General features: G+C 42.6%; 1 protein-coding gene across 9 annotated transcripts in view; it reads left to right on the top strand.

The window, feature by feature from the left end:
• The window catches only part of PDZD2 (PDZ domain containing 2), a 403122-nt gene that overhangs the window by 342163 nt on the left and 41126 nt on the right, over nt 1–19833 (top strand). For all 9 annotated transcript variants that reach the window (XM_070774800.1, XM_070774799.1, XM_070774797.1 and 6 more), the window contains 4 exons: nt 5018–5129; nt 13555–13700; nt 17278–17397; nt 18372–18486. In XM_070774800.1, coding sequence (XP_070630901.1) covers nt 5018–5129; nt 13555–13700; nt 17278–17397; nt 18372–18486 — 493 coding nt within the window. The remainder of the gene's footprint in view (nt 1–5017; nt 5130–13554; nt 13701–17277; nt 17398–18371; nt 18487–19833) is intronic.

The raw sequence follows: 19833 nt of genomic DNA, 5'->3' as shown, positions 1-19833 counted from the left end.
TGGAAGTTGGTTCTGTTTGGACCAGGGCAGTGGTGAATTAGAGAGGCTCATATTCTATTCCACTTCCATAACCTGGGCTTTTATGAATTCTCTAAAGTTTGTCTAGACCCCTGGGACTCACCCTCAAAATCAGAGCCACTCCTTACCTGTGTTATCACTTCCAACTCTTTGGGATGTTTCTTACACCAGAGCTTCAGCCTGGCTTTCATTTCCACTTCCAGAGCTCGTCTGTCTCCTGAACCTTCGTGAATGGTCTGTGTACAAACTGAGCTGTTCTGGGGCTTTCTCCAGCTCCAGTTTCTCTGATTGGTTCTATGACCATACATTAGCTTACTGGTTTCTAGAATTGTGTTATGATTGTCTTCTATTCTCTTTGTCTTTGTGGGATTATATCTTTCATTTAAAAAAAATCTTCATCACGATTTCAGTGTGGCTTTATGAGGGAAACCTACCACCTTTAATCAGAAGCCTGCATGCATGCACACTCAGGCGTTTCAGTCGTGCCCTACTCTTTGGGACCCCATGGACTGTAGCCTGCCAGGATCCTCTGTCCATGGGATTCTCCAGGCAAGAATACTGCAGTGGTGGCCATTTCCTTCTCCAATCAGAAGCCTAGTATCATTTAAGTCTTACATCAAGTCCTATTTCTCAAATGACAGCATTAGAGCTCAGAGAGGTTGACTAATGTACCTAGATTGCTGCTAAATGGTGCAACCAAGACATAAGCCCTGCATTCTTAAACACGCTGCCCTATCACCTTGCTTTTAAAACCAGGCGCTAGAGAGTCTTCTTCATTGAGACAGAATCTCATAGATTATGGGTGTGGGAAACTGTGCCAGCAGAGAGGCTGTAACCTGGAAATTGGCAAATTATACTACATTCCATTAATATAATGGCATTGTTATATGACACATGAATTAGAAATGGCTGATGAATAATAGATTATATCAACTGTTTCTCTGAATCACAGGCCTTCCAGGAGAACTTTTTGCACATTTCATTTTAGAACAACTAAGATGACATCATTTCCAGAACAGTTTGATTTGTTCTGCATGTCTGAGGGAAAAAAAAGAGTACAGCAAATCTTAGAGTGTGGACATTTTCAGACAATAGTCATAAGACTGGAGAGAAGCTCATTGTAGCCCAACTGTACTTTGTATGTTGCTACTTCCTGAAATAACCTGGAACTAATGTATTTAAGCAACCTACTTCCTATTCATTGAGTTACAAGCCTCCTAAAACCATGGCAGACCAGTTTTTTGTTACAAGAGGAAATGGTTCCATTTAAATTCAGAATATTTTTCTTACACAGTCTTGGGGTTCTGAAATAAAATTTCACTTCTGCCTTGAGCTCATCACTGTGCCCTTTGCCACCTTTTGCGATATCTCTGGGTCCATCCTAATTGATTTTCACTTTTAGCTCTAGGCTTTTGGTAATTACGTAACATATACCATCTTAAGTGTAAGATTTCTCTAGTACAGTCTTTTGATATTTTATAGATCATAGAAACCAAATCTTATTTCATTCTTTGGTACATTTCAGGATTGAAAAAAAGAAATACTGTTTCTTAAGGCCTTCTGCTAAACCACCTTCCTCAGATTCTAGAAATCAAGAAGAGTTTACAGCATGCGTGTGTGCATCATAAAGACTTCAGATTCAGCATGGTACATGTTTAAAAAAGCTCTTATAAAACTCCACACCATTCATTTTGTACACTCTTCACATGTAATCTGTCCTAGAGTCCAAGTTTTGTTGTTGTTTAGTCACTAAGTTGTATCTGACTCTTTTTTGACACCATGAACTGTAGCCCACCAGGCTTCTCTGTCCATGGGATTTCCCAGGCAAGAATACCAGAGTGGGTTGCCATTTCCTTCTCCAGGGGATCTTCCCTATCCAGGGATCGAACCCATGTCTCCTGCATTGGCAGGCAGATTCTTTACCACAGAGCCATCAGGGAAGCCCAGATCCCAAGTATATGTTGTAAACAAAAGGGTGTTCCTTTGGGAGGGGGGGGGTCTCAGTTTATTTTCTCATCTGTCAAATGGAGATAATATTATTTACCTTGAGACACGTTCGTTGTGAAAATTAAATGGAAAAAAAAAAAAAAAAAACCTGAGGTGAATGAACTGTATGATACAATATTGATCAAAGTCCTAACTTAGCGGAAAAGCTTTGGAGGCGGGAAGTGCCCTGGTAGTACGCGAAGCTGGAAATCGGGAGAGTGAGTGACTGTGCAGCCCTGTCTGTAAGGAGTTGGGACGCCTCAAGCAGGCTGCTTTCCTTCTGGGAGTGCATCTGTCATCTCCAGAATGTCTCTGTGTGCACACCTGGGGCTACGCCAGGAAACTGGAGGGGAGGATGGAAGGAGGAAACCCCATAGGTCTAGGAACTGTAGGCTGGGATTTTTTTCCTCCCTTGGCATGAGCCTCTCTGTCAGCCTTTCTGATGGTCTGAGACTTGGCCACTGTGTCATAAGCCACCCATGTAATGGGCACCAGAGGAGGTGAAAGTGGAGGTGAAGTCACTCAGTCGTGTCCAACTCTTTGCAACCCCATGGACTGTAGCCCACCAGACTCCTCCCTCCATGCGCTTCTCCAGGCAAGAGTACTGGAGTGGGTTCCCATTTCCTTCTCCAGTTGATCTTCCCGATCCAGGGATTGAACCCAGGTCTCCCGCATTCCAGGCAGACGCTTTAACCTCTGAGCCACCAGGGAAGCCCACCAGAGGACGAGGTAATACCCAGCAAATTGAGGAGTACCTATTGCTGGGAGCCTAGGTCTCGTGGTATAACCACAATGAACCAGGAATTTTACTCTCTATCCAGTAATTGCTGTTAACAGTCTGCAGACAGATTGTTTACATAAAGTACTTAGGCCAGGCAAAGGAGAGGCCCTGAGGCTTCTCTCTGGATTATTCCTATTTGCATGTCTCCTCTCCCCCACCACCCCCCGCCACACCCTGAGACCCTGGCATGTCTCCACAAGGCTTCTTCTGCACTGTATGGGAATTAATGTCTCAATTTGCTGTTAGGAAGGGTGTCCCTCTAGAGAATCTCTAAACTCACCCTCAGGATTCCATTTCTGCGTTGACTTCATAATTTAAACCTGGAGACCTGCCAGTCTCTGACATTGTAATAGGAATTCACCAAATTTATCTTTGTTTTATGTATCAAGATTAATTTGTTTTCCCAACGCCTCTTCCTCAATTTGCCTACATCTCCTCATTTCTCAGAACCTTTCTTTTCTTCTTTCTAATCCCAAAAGATACTTGAACTTGTGGGGGAGGGGGGAATTCTTCAAGTATTTAACAGGTTAGATTTAGATATAAACAATTGCCTTATAAAAGGGGGATTACCTGGGAGATTACTCTTACTGCTTACTTTATATATTTTCATAAGCTGAATTTTATATACTCTGTACATTTTTTATTACCTGTTAAAATTCAGGGTTTTTTTTAAACATTATAATTACATGGCTTTCCAATGACTGCTGAGTGGTAAAGGATATCATCTGTTTCTTTTTAAAGTACATATATGTTCCTTAGTGTAAATCTTATCTCTTTTAATTAATTTGACTTTTTTTCTCTAGAACCTTAAAGGAAAGTACAATTTCAAATGACAAGGCTCATTTGTTTGGTGTGTCTCCTAAGTTTTGTACATGTAAATTTACCCTCCAGGTGTTTTTATAAACACTCTCAACTCTCCTTTTCCTCTCTAATAAACATAGCTTTTCATAGCATGTTGGGCTTTTCTCAGATGGATGGCTAAGGGGTCTTAGTGCCATCCTTTCTTCTTCACCTCTGGGTGTCTGGTAATGTGGATTTACAATTTACAGACATGTGGGCTGATCATGAAGAGTTCTATGTATCCTAAGTGCTGCTTGATTCTGGAAGGTATTTAATCAGTACTAAGGAGTGTTTAAAAAAAATTCAGCTGAGTAAATTTGAAGATCTAATTGGCTTTATTCAGCAATTCTTTTATCAGGCAGCATCCTGTCTAGAAAGTAGAAAGACCCTCTGTATGAAATGGAAGGTTTTATAGGCAGAAAAGAAGGTCCTTTAGGTATGAAGTCTTGGTGGGGCTTAGCAGAAGCCACAGCACTTTGGGCTTGTCTTTGTTTCTAACAGGAATATGGCAGATGGAATATCCTGTTGACCTGTTGTTGTTCAGTCGCTAAGTTATGTTTGACTCTTTGCGACCCCATAGACTGCAGTGCCCCAGGCTTCCCTGTCCTTCACTATCTCCCTGAGTCCATTCAAACTCATGTTCCTTCTCAAGTAACAAAATGACCCCAGGGGCTCTTTCCAGTTTGAAACCTTGTCAACAAAGGTGCATCTAGCCGAAACTGTGGTTTTTCCAGTAGTCATGTATGGATGTGAGAGTTGGACCATAAAGAAGGCTGAGCGCTGGAGAACTGAGGCTTTTGAATTGTGGTCTTGGAGAAGACTCTTGAGGGTCCCTTGGACTGCAAGGAGATCCAACCAGTCCATTCTGAAGGAAATCAGTGCTGAATATTCATTGGAAGGACTGATGCTAAAGCTGAAACTCCAATACTTTGGCCACCTGATGAGAAGAACTGACTCTTTTAGAAAAGACCCTGATGCTGGGAAAGATTGAAGGCAGGAGGAGAAGGGAACGACAGAGGATGAGATGGTTGGATGGCATCACCGACTCAATGGACATGAGTTTGAGCAAGCTCCGGGAGTTAGTGATGGGCAGGGAAGCCTGCTGTGCTGCAGTCCATGGGGTCACAAAGAGTCAGACACAGCTGAGCGACTGAACTGAACTGGTTCTATCCTGTGTAGTGAGATTCGTGCTGAGGAGGAACTTGTCTTGTCAGCATGAGGCTTTGTGGTTCCAGATTATCTGAAGGGCTGTGCTTTGATCCCATGAACTTTTTTTCTCATGTGACACCTGTACTGCTGCTCTTTGAGCCTTGAGGTAAAGATCTTGGAGGAAATGGCATAAGTGACCATGGGCTGGCCTCTCCCGTCAACTCTGTGCTCTCTGCATTTCAGATGCCTGGAACAGAGGAGCCCCATGATGCATGCGGCCCCGAGGAATCCAAGGGGAACTTGGAAAGTCCCAAACAAGGCAGCAGTAAGATGAAGCTCAAGAGTCGCCTGTCAGGTAAGTGGACTCTTTGCCTGCCTGATTGGGAGCTTACGGCTTCAGGAATGGGAAGATAAGGTTATTAGCACGATCAACTCTTTTTTTCTTTCGTTGTTGTTATTCAGTCACTAAATCATGTCCGACTCTTTGCAACCACATGGACTGTAGCCCATCAGGCTCCTCTGTCCTCCACTATCTCCTGGAGTTTGCTCAAATTCATGTCCATTGAGGCGGTGATGCTATCTAACCATCTTTTTTCCATAAAACTTCCAGATTGTTTTATTTTTGATGGTGCATGCCCCAGGCATAACTGCCTTCAGCCTGGCTGCCCACATGAGTATTTTCATTTGAGTCATAATGAAGGGAATGTCAACATCTCTGTTTGTCTCTGCTTAAATGTAAATTTCCTGTTGTGTTTGGTTCATTTACTTCAGGTGACCCTTTCTCTGTGGAATATTCCTGATGGCCTATCTTTCCAGCAAACATACCTATTCCCCAAACCGCTGGTCCACCAGAACCTGGAGCAAAGAACTGGGTTTTTTTTTTTTTTAAAGTATCAAATGTGCATCTCAACTAAATGGAGGGGGCATTGGGACCTAGTTGTAGCTTTTGTAATAAAGAGATCTGATGTTTCCTGGGCACATCTTCCTAGCAGCTGGCCTAGGCCCTGAGAGAGAAAGTCAGAGGCTGTGTGTGGGGACACATTGTGACTTTTGTGACAATGTCTGAGGCACTTTCACCTTGTCAAGCTTTTTCTACAAAACAAGAGGGGAAAAAAAATTATATTTTATGGGTGCATTGATATAAAGGTACAAGCTCGATTCATTATCTATTAGTTACTCTTACGTTCATTTTTTTTTTCCTCCTGAATTTAAAAGAAATTAAAACATTTTTGTGGACCCCTAAGATTGGCTTGGGCCCTCAGCACTGTGTCTGCTGGTCTGATAGAAAAATCACCCCTTGGCTACCCACCTGTGAAGGACATCCGGTCTAACAGGAAAAGCAAGAGTTTGGAAGCTTGGCAGAATCAAGTTTACCCATCAGCTCTTGAGTTACCTTGTGACCCTGGGCCAGTTATTGAACCTCCGTAAACTTCCTGTCTCACCTAAAACAGGAGAAGATAGTCCCAACTTTAAAAGGTTGAACAGATAAAAACAAAACAAAAGCACGCATAGAAGCACCTCACACAAAGCCTGGTGTGTTACCATCCCCCCGTAAGTCAGTTTCCTCTTTCTGCTGCCCACATCAGTGGAGGGGTTGGGCGGTGTCTATGGCTGCCAACCAAGAGCATCTCCAGCCCACATTGCCTCCGCCTCTATTATTCTCAGGTAAGGTGGCAGATTTAGGATATACATCCATTTAAAAACAAGAAAACCTGAGTAACAAAATGAGTTGCTTTGTATTTATAACTCAGAATAATTAGGTAGTGTCATTTATGACTGTTAGGGTATGGGTTTGCAACAAAAAGTGTAATGACCAGAGGATAGTAAGACCAAAGAGAAAGGTCAGGCTGATGGTCCTCACAGGAAGAAAACAACAGCTCCCCTTCAGCCCTGAGGATCACCTGTGAGGAATACATTTAAATCCTGTGTGTTTGGGCAGGGGAGGGGGTTTTTGGGTCATCTCTCTGATCAGTACCTTATAAACAATTCCCAGGGAAGGCTCACAGAGTTCTAGGGAAATACAGTGACCTTTGAAACCAGTGTAGTCACATTCCTCATTTTATGGATGTGACCAGAGAAATTAAGGGGATCCCAAAGGTCGCTCATTCAGTCTGCCCTCCAGAGTTCTTCCCACCACCTCTCAGCTTCCTGGAGGTCATGGAGAGAATCCTATTCCTCAGACTGGGGGTTTATGATGTGGGGAGGGGATCCTAGCTGATGACCTTTCAGATCCATGACTTTCCACGTTCGTACTATTGATTTAAACCATGCTGGACATTCAACTGAGTACTAAATCCAGAACTGGCTATTGTTTGCCACAAATGCAAGCCGCCTTCTCTTCCTGTATTTTCCGCAGACTCACAAGGCCGTAACAAGGAAATATAGTAGAAGGAGCACATGCACGAAGTCAGGAAGAGCTGTGTTCAGTTCCCAGCTCTGCCATTGCTGGCTGTGTGACCTGGAGCAGGTGATTTCTCTGGGTCTCAACTTTTTCACCAATAAGATGAGGGTTATAATATACATGTATTGTGCATATCAATGTGAGTGCCTTCTAAGTCAGCCTTGTTGAGAGATCCAGTAGAGAGAATGCATATGGCACTGCCATTCCAAAATGTGGCTGCGATAGGCCCTCACCACGTGGTAGCTGCCTCTGTCATCACTGTCATGGTTAATATCACATCCATCATTGTCATTGTCCACTCTTAAGAGGGGAAGATGCTTGATTGGGTTCAGACAGGAAGATTCCAAGTTGCAGGTCATGATGAAGTATGCACGAAAGTTGTGAAGACTGAGGTCTCTCTGAGTTGTGGTGCCTGGGGGAGGCATCCAGAGTGGGCAGGATGAAGGAAAGCCAGTACACAGGCAGGACTAGGCAGAACACAAGAGGAGGAAAACCAGGGTCTAGGCTTGGGACAAAATGCATGAGAAATATTTTGGGACAATGGGGGGAAAAAATGGGTTAGAGAAGTTTTTGGCAACTGTTTTTCTGCCTCAGCTGTCTGAAAGATACAATAATCCAGCCACAACCATGATTCAGTCCAGCAGAAAGATTAGGGGGGAGGAGATTCTTGGCACAGGAGGTGATGGTACAGGCAAACTTGGGAAACTTCAGTGATATTTATATGCTCCCCAGTTTGGGGACGGATGTAGGTGGAGGACAAATGCTCTCCTCTGAGAATTCGCAGGCTGGAGCAATGAATTCACCAAGCAGGCTAGTGGGAGATAAGACTGGAAAAGTAATTTGGAGGCACGTTAAAGAGGCTTAAGGAATTGGTTCTTCATTCAGTGCTTTGAAATATGTTCAGTCTAAAGACATTTGAATACAGGAGATTTTAATGTGATCACTTCCTAATTTCTGGGTCCTGTAAACTTGGATATTTATTTCATATTTTCATAAGTGAGTCACTCTGGTATTCACGTATCAGTATATTATCTACAGACACTACCGTATGTGGTTTCTCTTCTGTTGATGGCAAGTGCTTCCCTGTCAGCTCAAAAGGAATTTTCTTCTAATAAATCTTGTTCATATGAGTAAGCATGCCAAGATAGATTAATCTGGCCATGAGTTATTAAGTCATGAATTATTAAGGAGGTTCTCTAAAGAGGTTCCAACCATTTCCACTAAGATTTTGGCCCGTCTGGCTCCAAAGTGACTGAAGTGATTTCATGGAACATTTTTCCTGCTATTCTAACCAGAGTTTTCTTTACTTCATACCTCCTTTTTTGCCAGTAGGGTTCCCTTTTAACTTTGGTATTTTTTGATTTATCCATGTTAATGCCTTAGGTCTGTGATCTTTTTAAATGAAAATTTTTCTTTTGATTGCAAAGGAATTTCAGATGTTTGAAAACCTGAAATTTGTATCACAAAGTTAATATGTAGCTTTTGAAAACCCAGGCCTTTAGTGATGTCCATTATAACTGTATCAGCACCATTCTAGCTTTTCATCATTGTTAAAAACTCAGCAATATATTATTTTTAAAAGAGTACAGAATCATCTGATTTTATTTCATGAAAATCTTCCTGAGAAATTTTTAGATAAATTAAAATTTTTTAAGTCATCAACTAAAATATTAAATAGAAGAATTTGACATTTCAAAGAATCTGTATGTGTATATAGTTATATACATACATATACATGGATATACACATATATTGGTGCATAATGTAAACATTGTAATGTGATTGTAACTCTATTCAATATAATTGATCCATCATTTAAGATTAAAGTCTTTAAACTCTGATACACTGTTGGTAGGAATGTCAACTGACACAGCCACAATGGAAAACAGTATGGCTGTTTCTCATAAAACTAAAAATAGAACTACCATATGACCCACCAGTTCCACTTCTGGAAAAGAAGTATCAAAAAAAACACTAAATACACTAATTCAAAAAGATGCATGCACCCCAGTGTTCACAACAGCATTACTTACAGTTGCAAGATATGGGAGCAACTTGCATGTTCATCAACAGCTGAACGGATAAGGAAGATGTGGTGTGTTTGTCTGTGTATATATGGAATATTACTCCACCATAAAAAGGTGTGAAATGATGCCATTTGCAGCGGCATGGAGGGACTTGGAGGGTAGTAAGCTAAGTAAAAGCAGTCAGACAGATGAAGAAAGTACTGTATGATACCACTTATATGTAGAAGCTAAAAAATACAACAAACTGATGAATATAGCAAAAAAAAGAAGCAGACTTAGAGATAATAGAGAACAAACTAGTGATTACCACTGGGGAGAAAGATGAGGGAAGGGGAGGGGGGAGTAGTGGATTAAGAGGTAGAAGCTATTATGTACAAAGTAAACTACATAGTTTTATATGTAGGATATATTGTATAATACAGGGGATATAGCCTATATTTTATAATAACTATGAATGGAATATAATTTTTAATGATTGTTAAACACTGTATTATACATGTATAATTTATATCATACGTAAAAATGTACTTCAATTTAAATAAATAAAAATTTTTAGATAAAGTCCCTTAAAGTATCCTATTTTAAAATAGTATACAATATAAACTTCTGCTTCACCGACTATGCTAAATCCTTTGACTGTGTGGATCACAACAAATTGTGGAGAATTCTCAAAGAGATGGGAATACCAGATCAACTTACCTGCCTCCTGAGACACCTGTGTACAGGATCAAGAAGCAACAGTTAGAACCAGACGTGGAACAACTGACTGGTTCCAAATTGGGAAAGGAGTACGTCAAGGCTGTATATTGTCACCCTGCTTATTTAACTCCTATGCAGAGTACATCATGTGAAATGCTGGGCTGGATGAATCACAAGCTGGAGTAAAGATTGCCAGGAGAAGTATCAACAACCTCACATATGCAGATGATACCACACTAATGGTAGAAAGTGAAGAGGAACTAAAGAGTCCTTTGTGAGGGTGAAAGAGGAGAGTAGAAAAGCTGGCTTAAAACTCAACAGTCAAAAAACAAAGATCATGGCATCCCATCCCATCACTTCATGGCAAATAGATGGGGAAAAAGTAGAAGCAGTTAACAGATTTTATTTATTCTCTTGGGCTCCAAAATCACTGCTGCCATGAAATTGAAAGATACTTGCTCCCTGGAAGGAAAGCTATGACAAATCTGCTGCTGCTGCTGCTAAGTCGCTTCAGTTGTGTCCGACTCTGTGCGACCCCATAGACGGCACCCCACCAGGCTCCCCCGTCCCTGGGATTCTCCAGGCAAGAACCCTGGAGTGGGTTGCCATTTCCTTCTCCAATGCATGGAAGTGAAAAGTGAAAGTGAAGTCGCTCAGTTGTGTCCGACTCTGAGCGACCCCATGGACTGCAGCCCTGGGTCAGGCTCCTCCGTCCATGCGGTTTTCCAGGCAAGAGTACTGAAGTGGGGTGCCATTGCCTTCTGACAGTGTATTAAAAAGCAAAGACATCACTTTGCTGACAAAGGTCCGTCTAGTCAAAGCTATGGTTTTTCCAGTAGTCATCTATGGATATGAGAGTTCGACCATAAAGAAGGCTTGAGTGCTGAAGAATTAATGCTTTTGAACTCTTGTGTTGGAGAAGACTCTTGAGAGTCCTTTGAACTGCAAGGAGATCAAACCAGTCCTAAAGGAAAGCAACCCAAAGTATTCACTGAAAGAACTGATGCTGAAGCTCCAACACTTTGGCCACCTGATGTGAAGAGCCAACTCACTGGAAAAGACCCTGGTGTTAGGAAAGATTGAAAGCAAAAGAAGAAGAGGGCAGCCAAGGATGAGATGCTTAGATAGTCATGACTCAGCCAGTGACTCAGTGAACATAAATTTGAGCAAACTCCAAGAGATGGTGAAGGACAGGGAAGCCTGGTGTGTTGCAGTCCACAGGGTCACAAAGAGATGGACACGACTTAGTAACTAAACTACGTATGATAAAGATGTGTTTAAAAATTGTTAATGATTTATTAAACAAGATGTGACAGTTGCTCAGTCATGTTTGACTCTTTGTGACCCCATTGACTATACAGTCCCTGGAGTTCTCCAGGCCAGAATACTGAAGTGGGTAGCTGTTCCCTTCTCCAGGGGGTGTTCCCAATTCATTGATCGACCTGGGGTCTCCTGCATTGCAGGAGCTACCAAGGAAGCCCCTTAAAAAAGATACAGAGTGCCAACCATAAAGAGAAAATATGATATGTTGTTCTACATTAAAATTATGAACTTTTGGTTATCAAAAAATACCGTTGAAAGAATCAAAGTCAGAAAATATATTTGTAATACATAGATTCCACAAAGGACTCATATCCAAAATATATTAATAATAAAAAATAAAATTCCTGTAAATTAACAGAGAAAAACCCAATAAAAGAATGAGCAAAGGAAAAAAAACCAAAATTTTCTAGTAGTCCAATTGAAAAAGGAAAAAAGGATAAAAGAGCAAAAGACTTGAACAGTCTGTTAACGGCCTTAAAAAAGAAAAACTGTCAATGAATATTTGAAGAGAAGCTCAGTCCCATTAGTCCTTTGTTGTTCAATCACTCAGTCATGTCCAAGTCTTTGTGACCCCAAAGACTGCAGCACACCGGGCTTCCCTGTCCATCACCATCTCCCAGAGCTTGCTCAAACTTATGTCCATTGAGTCAGCGATGCCATCCAACCATCTAATCTTCTGTTGTCCCCTTCTCCTCCTGCCTTCAATCTTTCCCAGCATCAGGGTCTTATCTAATGAGTTGGCTCTTCACATCAGGTGGCCAAAGTATTGGAGCTTCAGCTTCCACATTAGTCCTTCTAATGAATATTTAGGACTGATTTCTTTTAGGATTGACTGGTTTCATCTCCTTTAATTTGATCTCCATTAGTCCTTAGTGAAATGTAAATTAAAAACCACAGTGAGATACCATTATTATCCACTCTAACAGAGTGGTCAAAATTAGAAAGACTGGCACTAGTAAGTCTAACAAGTATGTGGAGGAACAAGCCGTAATGCACCCTGGTGATCCCACTTGGCGAAAGGGAACGCATGCCTGTAACCCAGCCACTCTCATTCTAGATAGATCCAACAGACACAACATGCACAGAATGTCCAACAGTATATTCTAGATCAGGGTCCGCAGACTACCACCCACAAGTGTATTAGTGTGGCCCACAGATAGAAATGCTTTCTACATTTTTAGTGCATCTTAAAAAAATGAAAGAATGTGTGCTGAGACCATCTGTGACTCATAAACCCTAAAACATTTATTATCTGGCCTTTACAGAAAAATGTTTTCTGACCCTTATTCTAGGTCTGAAACTGGAAACAAATCAAATGTCCATTAGCAATAGAATGGATAGATAAATCGTGGTATGTTTATATGATGAAATAGTGTGCAAAAATGGGGTGAACAATCTATTGGCATGCAACAACACGATGGAATTTCACAAATACTGAGAATAGGAGCCAGATTCAAAACGAACATGTTGTATGTGTTCGTTTATATCAAATAGGTGAAAATAATCTGTGATGTTGGACCTCCCGGGTGGCTCAGTGGTGAAGAATCCACCTGCCAAGCAGGAGCTCGCAGGTTTGATCCCTGGGTCAGAAAGATCCCCTGCAGAAGGAAAGGGCAACCCACTCCAGTATTCTTGCCTGGGAAATCCCATTGACAGAGGAGCCTGGTGGGCTACAGTTCATGGGGTAGCCAAGAGTCAGACATGACTTAGCAACTAAACAACAACAATCTATGATGTTTGAAGTCGGGATAATGGCTGCCCTTGGTGAGCAGTGTTCAGTGGCACAAAAGGGATTTGGAGACCTGGTGATAGTCCATGTCTTAGTCTGGATGTTGGTTATTGACAGGTTTATTTTGTGAAATTTCATGGAATGGTTTTGTGCACTTCTCTGTAAGTTATACTTTAACTAAAAGTTTGTTTAAATGTCCATTGCTATACATGAAAAAAAGCATCTACCACAAGGGTCTACTACCAATCACAAAGTGATATTCCTCCATCACTAAAAAGCCATCCGCTGATAGCATTCTCACCATTGCTTATTGCCTTATCAACCACAGCTACATCTTAGTTGGATTAAATATATACATTACCCTTTATCCAAACTGGTCGCTTTAAAAACTAGCACTTTCTTCAGAGTCTGGCATTATGGCCTCAACACACCCCAAGCTCATGCAGAACTTGACAAGAGAACATGATGAGCCAGGTATTGGCCACCAGGCCATCTGAGCAACCGTGAATGTAGGTGTAAATGCAACAAGTTTTTACCTGTACATGCTCCTAAGATTCTCTTCATTCTATATCTCGTCATGTTTTCCCTCTGTTTTTTCAAGGTGGTGTGCACCGTCTAGAGTCTGTTGAAGAATATAATGAACTGATGGTGCGACATGGTGACCCCCGGGCCAGGATGTTAGAGGTCTCCCGAGATGGCCGGAAGCATTCCCTTCCCCAGCTCCTGGACTCGACGGGCACATCACAGGTAGCACAGCACTGTGGAGCCCCTGACTTTCTTATCCAGTCATAGCTACTTGGCTACAGGCAGAAGAGCACGTTTCGAACCATGGGTCTCCAGGTTTTCTGTTATTCTCTCAGAGGCCAGCAGGAGCTTCATGTTCTGAAGACCTGTTTGTGTATGAGGGCCAGAAGTATTTAGGACAAGAGATATAGTATAGTCAGTAAGGTCTATCCAGGGAGGCTAGAGAGAAGTCAGCTTAATATTTGGAAATAGAAGAGAAGGGGGAAAAAAATCCCTTGTTGAATCTCAAAATCTCCATTCTCTTCCACTGTGTGTTTTGGAAATGAGAGCCACTTCCATTGCCAGGAGACAATGGCGCCTCACGGTCTGTGGTGAACCACCGTCTCTTGTTCCGTGGGTGTGTTGTGTGTCGGCAGAGCCTGGTGGGTAGGTGGGTGTGGATACGTGGCGGGGTTGGCTATGGTGTGTGCCTGGATCCTACCTCTTATACAGTAACGGCTCCAACAGCCAAAGTCAGAAGAGACTGCAGAGAGGGCTGAGGGGGGTGGGGATGTTCATATTCTGTCCCCAGCAGAGCTCAGGACTCCGCAGCCCTGCACAGGGGCTCCCCTCGACTTCATCGTCCTCAACCCAGTCAATACCTGGTGGACGTCTCCTAACCAAGTCAGGAGCAGGCTCAGTCTCTGGGAACTTGTGGAGTGTTCTTCCAGTCCTGGCACCGTCAGCCAGAGTGCAGAGGGGTCACTGGCATCCGGTCCCCAGGCCTCAGTGAAGCAGAGATGGGGGGCAGAGGGAGTGACAGCTGTGATACCCTTAAGTGCATGGAGACTCAGGTATCAGAGTTCTAGAAGACCTAGCTCAGGTCATCTGGGTTGGGCTCTTGCTTTGGGTGTCTCACATTTTTACGGATAGGGTAGCTAAATCCCAAAGAGGTTGAGTATTTAGTTCCAAGCGATACACCAGAATCACTGTGCAGGGAGTTTGGCCTGACCTGAATACAATTAGAAAGTGCCTGTGTTTCAGAGGCCACTGCTGATTAGGCTGTCATGTGCTGAATCCACCAAGGGCCACTGAACTTGGGGCAATGAGAAAAAGCAGAGCAGAAAACTCGCATGAGGCCTGGTTAAAACCCATGTCTGGAGACAAGTGTGTGTCCTGGGCAGCATGATCCAGTTGGATCAACGGGGAGATTAAGAAGCCGTCAGAGAGCCACATTGCCAGAATGTTTTGGTCAGTGCGGAAAATGAAAGCAGGTCTCCTGTTGTCCTGGCCAAGGATGTCCAGCACTAAGGTGCTGACTTCTTAACTGACTCACGAGGAAACCTGACTGTATTTATGGCCGGAAATGATCTATTTCCAAAGTCCAGGAGATGGTGAGGAACAGGGAAGCCTGGTGTGCTGCAGCCTACTGGGTCGTGAAGAGTTGAACACGATCTGGCGACTGAACAGCAACAAAAGAACAGGCTTCTAGGAACCAAGAAACACAAGCTAATGCAAGATTTTAAACAAGAAGCTGTTTTTCCCTCTTCGAGTTGTTCTTTCTTTTCTGTCCTCTTTTTTCTGCCTTTTTCTCTTTCTCCCAGGATTTGCCTTTCTTTCTTTCTTTCCTTCCTTCCACTTTTGTTGATTAGTTGTTAAGTCACATCCTAGTCTTTTGTGACCTCACAGACTGTAGCCCACCAGGTTCCTCTGTCCATGGGATTTCCCAGGCAAGAATATTGAAGTGGTTGCCATTCTCTACTCCAGGAGATCTTCCTGATCTAGGGATCGAACCCACATCTGCATGGGCAGCGATTCTTTACTGCTGAGCCATAGGGAAGCCCCTTCCTCTCTCCTCCTCTCTTTCTCTTTCTCTCTCCTATCCTCCCTCCACTAAAAAGTATCGTCTAGATTAGAGCTACCCAGTAAAGCTTTCTGCAGTGATGGAAATGTTTTATGTCTACACTACCCAGTATGGTAGCCACATGTGCCTTTGAAGCACATGAAAAGTGGCTAGAGAGACTGAGGAATACATTTTTAATTTTCATATATCTTAATTTAAATATAGATGACCACAGGTGGGCTCATGGCTGCCAAATGGGATGACAGAAGTGTAAAAGTGCAGTGAGACCCCTAAAATTCTTCAGGACAAGAGTGAGGCCTGCTGGCCTCTGATTCCTACAGGGCAGATGGAAGAAGGCTCTGCTGGAGGTTGTTAATCAGAGAAAGAGTTCCCTTGTGAGTCTGCACATGAACCTCTATATTCGAGGGCTATGCCTGGCTGTTTCCATAATTGTTGTAGTTCAGTTGCTCAGTCGTGTCCAACTCTTTGTGACCCCACAGACTGCAGCACGCCAGGCTTCCCTGTCCATCACCAACTCCCAGAGTTTGCTCAGACTCATGTCCATCAAGTCAACAATGCCATCCAACCGTCTCATCCTCTCTCGTCCCCTTCTCTTCCTGCCCTCAGTCTTTCCCAGCAACAGGGTCTTTACAATGAGTGGCCTCTTCACATCAGGTGGCCAAAGTATTTCCATAATAGTTTCGGTAAAAGGGTGGTAACCTTGCCAAGCCAACATCATTTTCTTTTTTTTTAAATGAATCAGAGGCTGGGAGGCCAACATAGCGGACAGATATTATGTAAAACTGCAAGATATAGTTGTTCTAAGCTGCTAGGAACACGAAAATATCATTAGCAGATCTCATTTCTACCTTCGAATGTAGAATATGCTGATTAAGGATAAAGACTGTTTTCTAGTGTCTTTTTTTCTCATATTAAACATGAAATGATTTTGTTGTTTATGCTAGAATATCTATGTCATTTAAGAAATGTATGCTTCTAAAAAGAATAGCAAGGAGCTAGATTGTCGCAGTGCTTTAGGAATAGATTCATTTACTCTCTTGTTTATATTATGAATGGTCCACACTGCTTACACCCACCCTCTGGACTTGGTGGGTGATGGGAAGGGAAAAGAGATCAAGATTTTGAGCTGCTGCGTGCCAGAAAGGGAAAGTGTGGCTTGTGGAAAAGTATTTCATTTTCCAAATGTGAGGGATCAGAGCTGAAGCTGCTGCAGTCTCTCAGAGGGATTTTTTTATACGGAATAACAGTTGTCTGGGTTTGCGGTTTGGGTTTTATAAGAAACAAAAGCTTGCTGAGTTTTGAGTGAATGAATTGAGCTTGAAATGATGAGCTACTTGCTAACCATGACTGTGAACTTGGAGTGGGGGCAGGGGTGACTTCCAGCGGAGACCCTGACCAGAGGATGCTCATTCTACGTCTCCAAGGCCCCTCGGTTTCTGGTCCCTTACTCCACTCCAGAAAGCAAAAAGTAGGATATGTGGAGTAGGCTCGAGGAAGGTGCAGCCTAGGTTGTTTATGTGGGGAAAGAAGACGTGGCAGTCCATCACAGTTGGGGCTGTTCCTCCAATGTGCTTTATAATAAGCTTTATTTAACCCACTGGACCAGGTATGGACCACAGGCCAACGGCCATCTAACACAAAAGACAACTGAGGTTTCCCAAATCTGAGTATATTTTTATACCAGGGACCACAGCAGGATAAGTGAGACGATCTGTGACCTCATGTGCTGACTTTTAGGAATACCACATTGTGAAGAAGTCCACTCGCTCACTAAGCACAACTCAGGTGGAATCTCCGTGGAGACTCATCCGGCCGTCAGTCATCTCCATCATTGGGCTGTACAAAGAAAAGGGCAAGGTGAGCTCTTTTGTGTGCACTGTTTTGCTCTCAAGGAAATGCTAGTATATATATTTTAAATGATTCCTTTTTAGTGGTGTTTTTACATAAAGTAAGGGAAAAGGTATAAAGAGGAATCAAGTAAGTGGCCTTTGGGTAGATTTGAGTGGACACCCTGGCATCCTTTCCCATGGCCCTGCAGGTGACATCATCAAACCCTTTTTGCCCTTATGATTTCAGGAGTCATCACCTGGCAGCTAGGGCACCATCAAGGGGGGCGGTAAATGCCCCAGCTTGTACCACTACTGAAAGAAAATCAGACCCTGCCGCTTCAAGGAATGCCCCCTTGTTATCCTTTTGAATGAATTTCATGGCATTCCCATTATCATAAGAGGAATAATGACAAATAATTTGTTATACAAATATCAAAATAGCCATTTTGATATCCATTTGATATTATACAAAAATGAATAAAACAGATATGGCACCTGCATAGCTATGAGCTGTTAATTGATCCATGTGAAACTGACATCTTTGGAGAGCAAAAGATTGTAAAATGTCAGCAATTTCAAATGTTTACCTAAAACTTTTCACCCTTTAATATAATGCATAGCTAGCATAATGCAAGTGGATCTGAGGAGGGTCATGGTGAGGGGAACACATGAATTTGTAGCTACTAACTCAACTCTACGGGCTTCCCTCATGGTTCAGATGGTAGAGAATCCAACTGCAATGCAGGAGACCCAGGTTTGATCCTTGGGTCAGAATAGACCCTCTGGAGAAGGGCATGGCAACCCACTCCAGTATTCTTGGCTGGAGAATCCCATGGACAGAGGAGCCTGGTGGGCTACAGTCCATGGGGTTGCAAAGAGTTGGACACAACTGAGTGACTAACACTTTCACTTTAACTCAACTCTGAGTTAAATACTACATTGGGGCGTGCCCTCAGTGAAGAAGTGCACTGACAACCTGCACCCCCATCTTTCTGCATCCAGGGCCTTGGCTTTAGCATTGCTGGAGGTCGAGACTGCATTCGAGGACAGATGGGGATTTTTGTCAAGACCATTTTCCCAAATGGATCGGCTGCAGAGGATGGAAGACTTAAAGAAGGTAGGAGAGAACCTTCTGGTGGTCCTCAGTGAGCTCTGATTCTAGGAGAATCTGCCCCCTGGCAAGGTGTGAAGCAAATGCCTGAGTGGCTATGGCTCTGGGCTTGGTAGTTGGATAGACTTGGGCTGAATCCAGTGCTTACTCAGGACCTTGGACAATTCGCATAACCTGAGCTTCACTTTCTTCTGTTGTAAACTTGGGATGTGAATACCTACCTTGAAGAACTGTTGTGAGGATTACAGGAGATGTTATGTGAGAAGTGGCTTGATATCTTTGTTTGGGTTTTTAAATGTCTGTCTTGTCCCCGTGATCTTTGAAATTGTCTTGAAAATTCCTGAGCGTTTACAGTGCATTCTTGTTTGGGGCTGGAGTACATAAACATCTTTCACCAACCCCATAGCACCTACCATTTTTGACACACCTATGCATACTAGACAAGCACTGTTTGCTCCCAGCTTTATTGAGATATAATTGATAACTGTGTGCATTGAAGGTGTACGTGATAACTTTATACACTTGCATATTGCAGAATGATTGCCAAACAATGTTAATGAATACCTCCATCACCTCACGTATTGACCTAGTGTGTGTGCATGTGATGAGAACATTTAGCATCTTTCTTAGCAATTTTCAAGTATATAACCCAGTCTCATTAACTATATGCACCAATCTGTGCCTTAGATCCCCAGAACTTGTTTGTGAATCCTGATTTTTTCTCCTCCTTATTAATATACTTCCTGCATGGAATGATTGAATCATACTATTACTAGTTACCTTCAAAAATGCTGTGACCGTTCAGTTCAGTTGGTGCAATTATGTTGTGTTTAACCAGCTTATTTCTTTTAAACTGATAGGAATAAATTGGAATCTCTTTTTTTTGTAGGCAGAGCGATCCCAGAAGTCTGTGTCCTAATGATAAGCCATGACCAGGCTTCATATTTTAATGGCAGAATTTTTTCTTTCTTTCTCAGAGGAAGGGTTAACCCCCAGGTGGTGTTTGTGTCTCATTTCCCAACAATGTAAAATTCTAGCGGAGCATTTTTATAATGGATGTGCCATGTGTTCACTTGACTGAAATTCATCCTGCAGTGCTAGCAGAGTAGGGTAAAATGGCAGGGAAAAAATCAATAGGAGAGGTTAATAGCACTTGCTTCTCCTAAATCCTGTATTTTCGTATGTATTCACTTACAATATATAGAGGTCATCAGAATGGCTTTTCAACCTGTTGAATTGATCTGTCTTTTAAGTAATCTTTAAAGATTTTTAAGAGCATGAGTGATCATTTTAATGTTTCTACCTTTTTCTCAGGTGGAAACAAACCAAAAACCTCACCTAGTTGAGTCTTGG

Source organism: Bos indicus, chromosome 20 (genome assembly GCF_029378745.1).
Source record: "Bos indicus isolate NIAB-ARS_2022 breed Sahiwal x Tharparkar chromosome 20, NIAB-ARS_B.indTharparkar_mat_pri_1.0, whole genome shotgun sequence".
Classification (NCBI taxonomy): Eukaryota; Metazoa; Chordata; class Mammalia; order Artiodactyla; family Bovidae; genus Bos; species Bos indicus.
The sequence above is the reverse complement of the archived record's forward strand: the minus strand, read 5'-3'. Positions and strand labels throughout refer to the sequence as shown.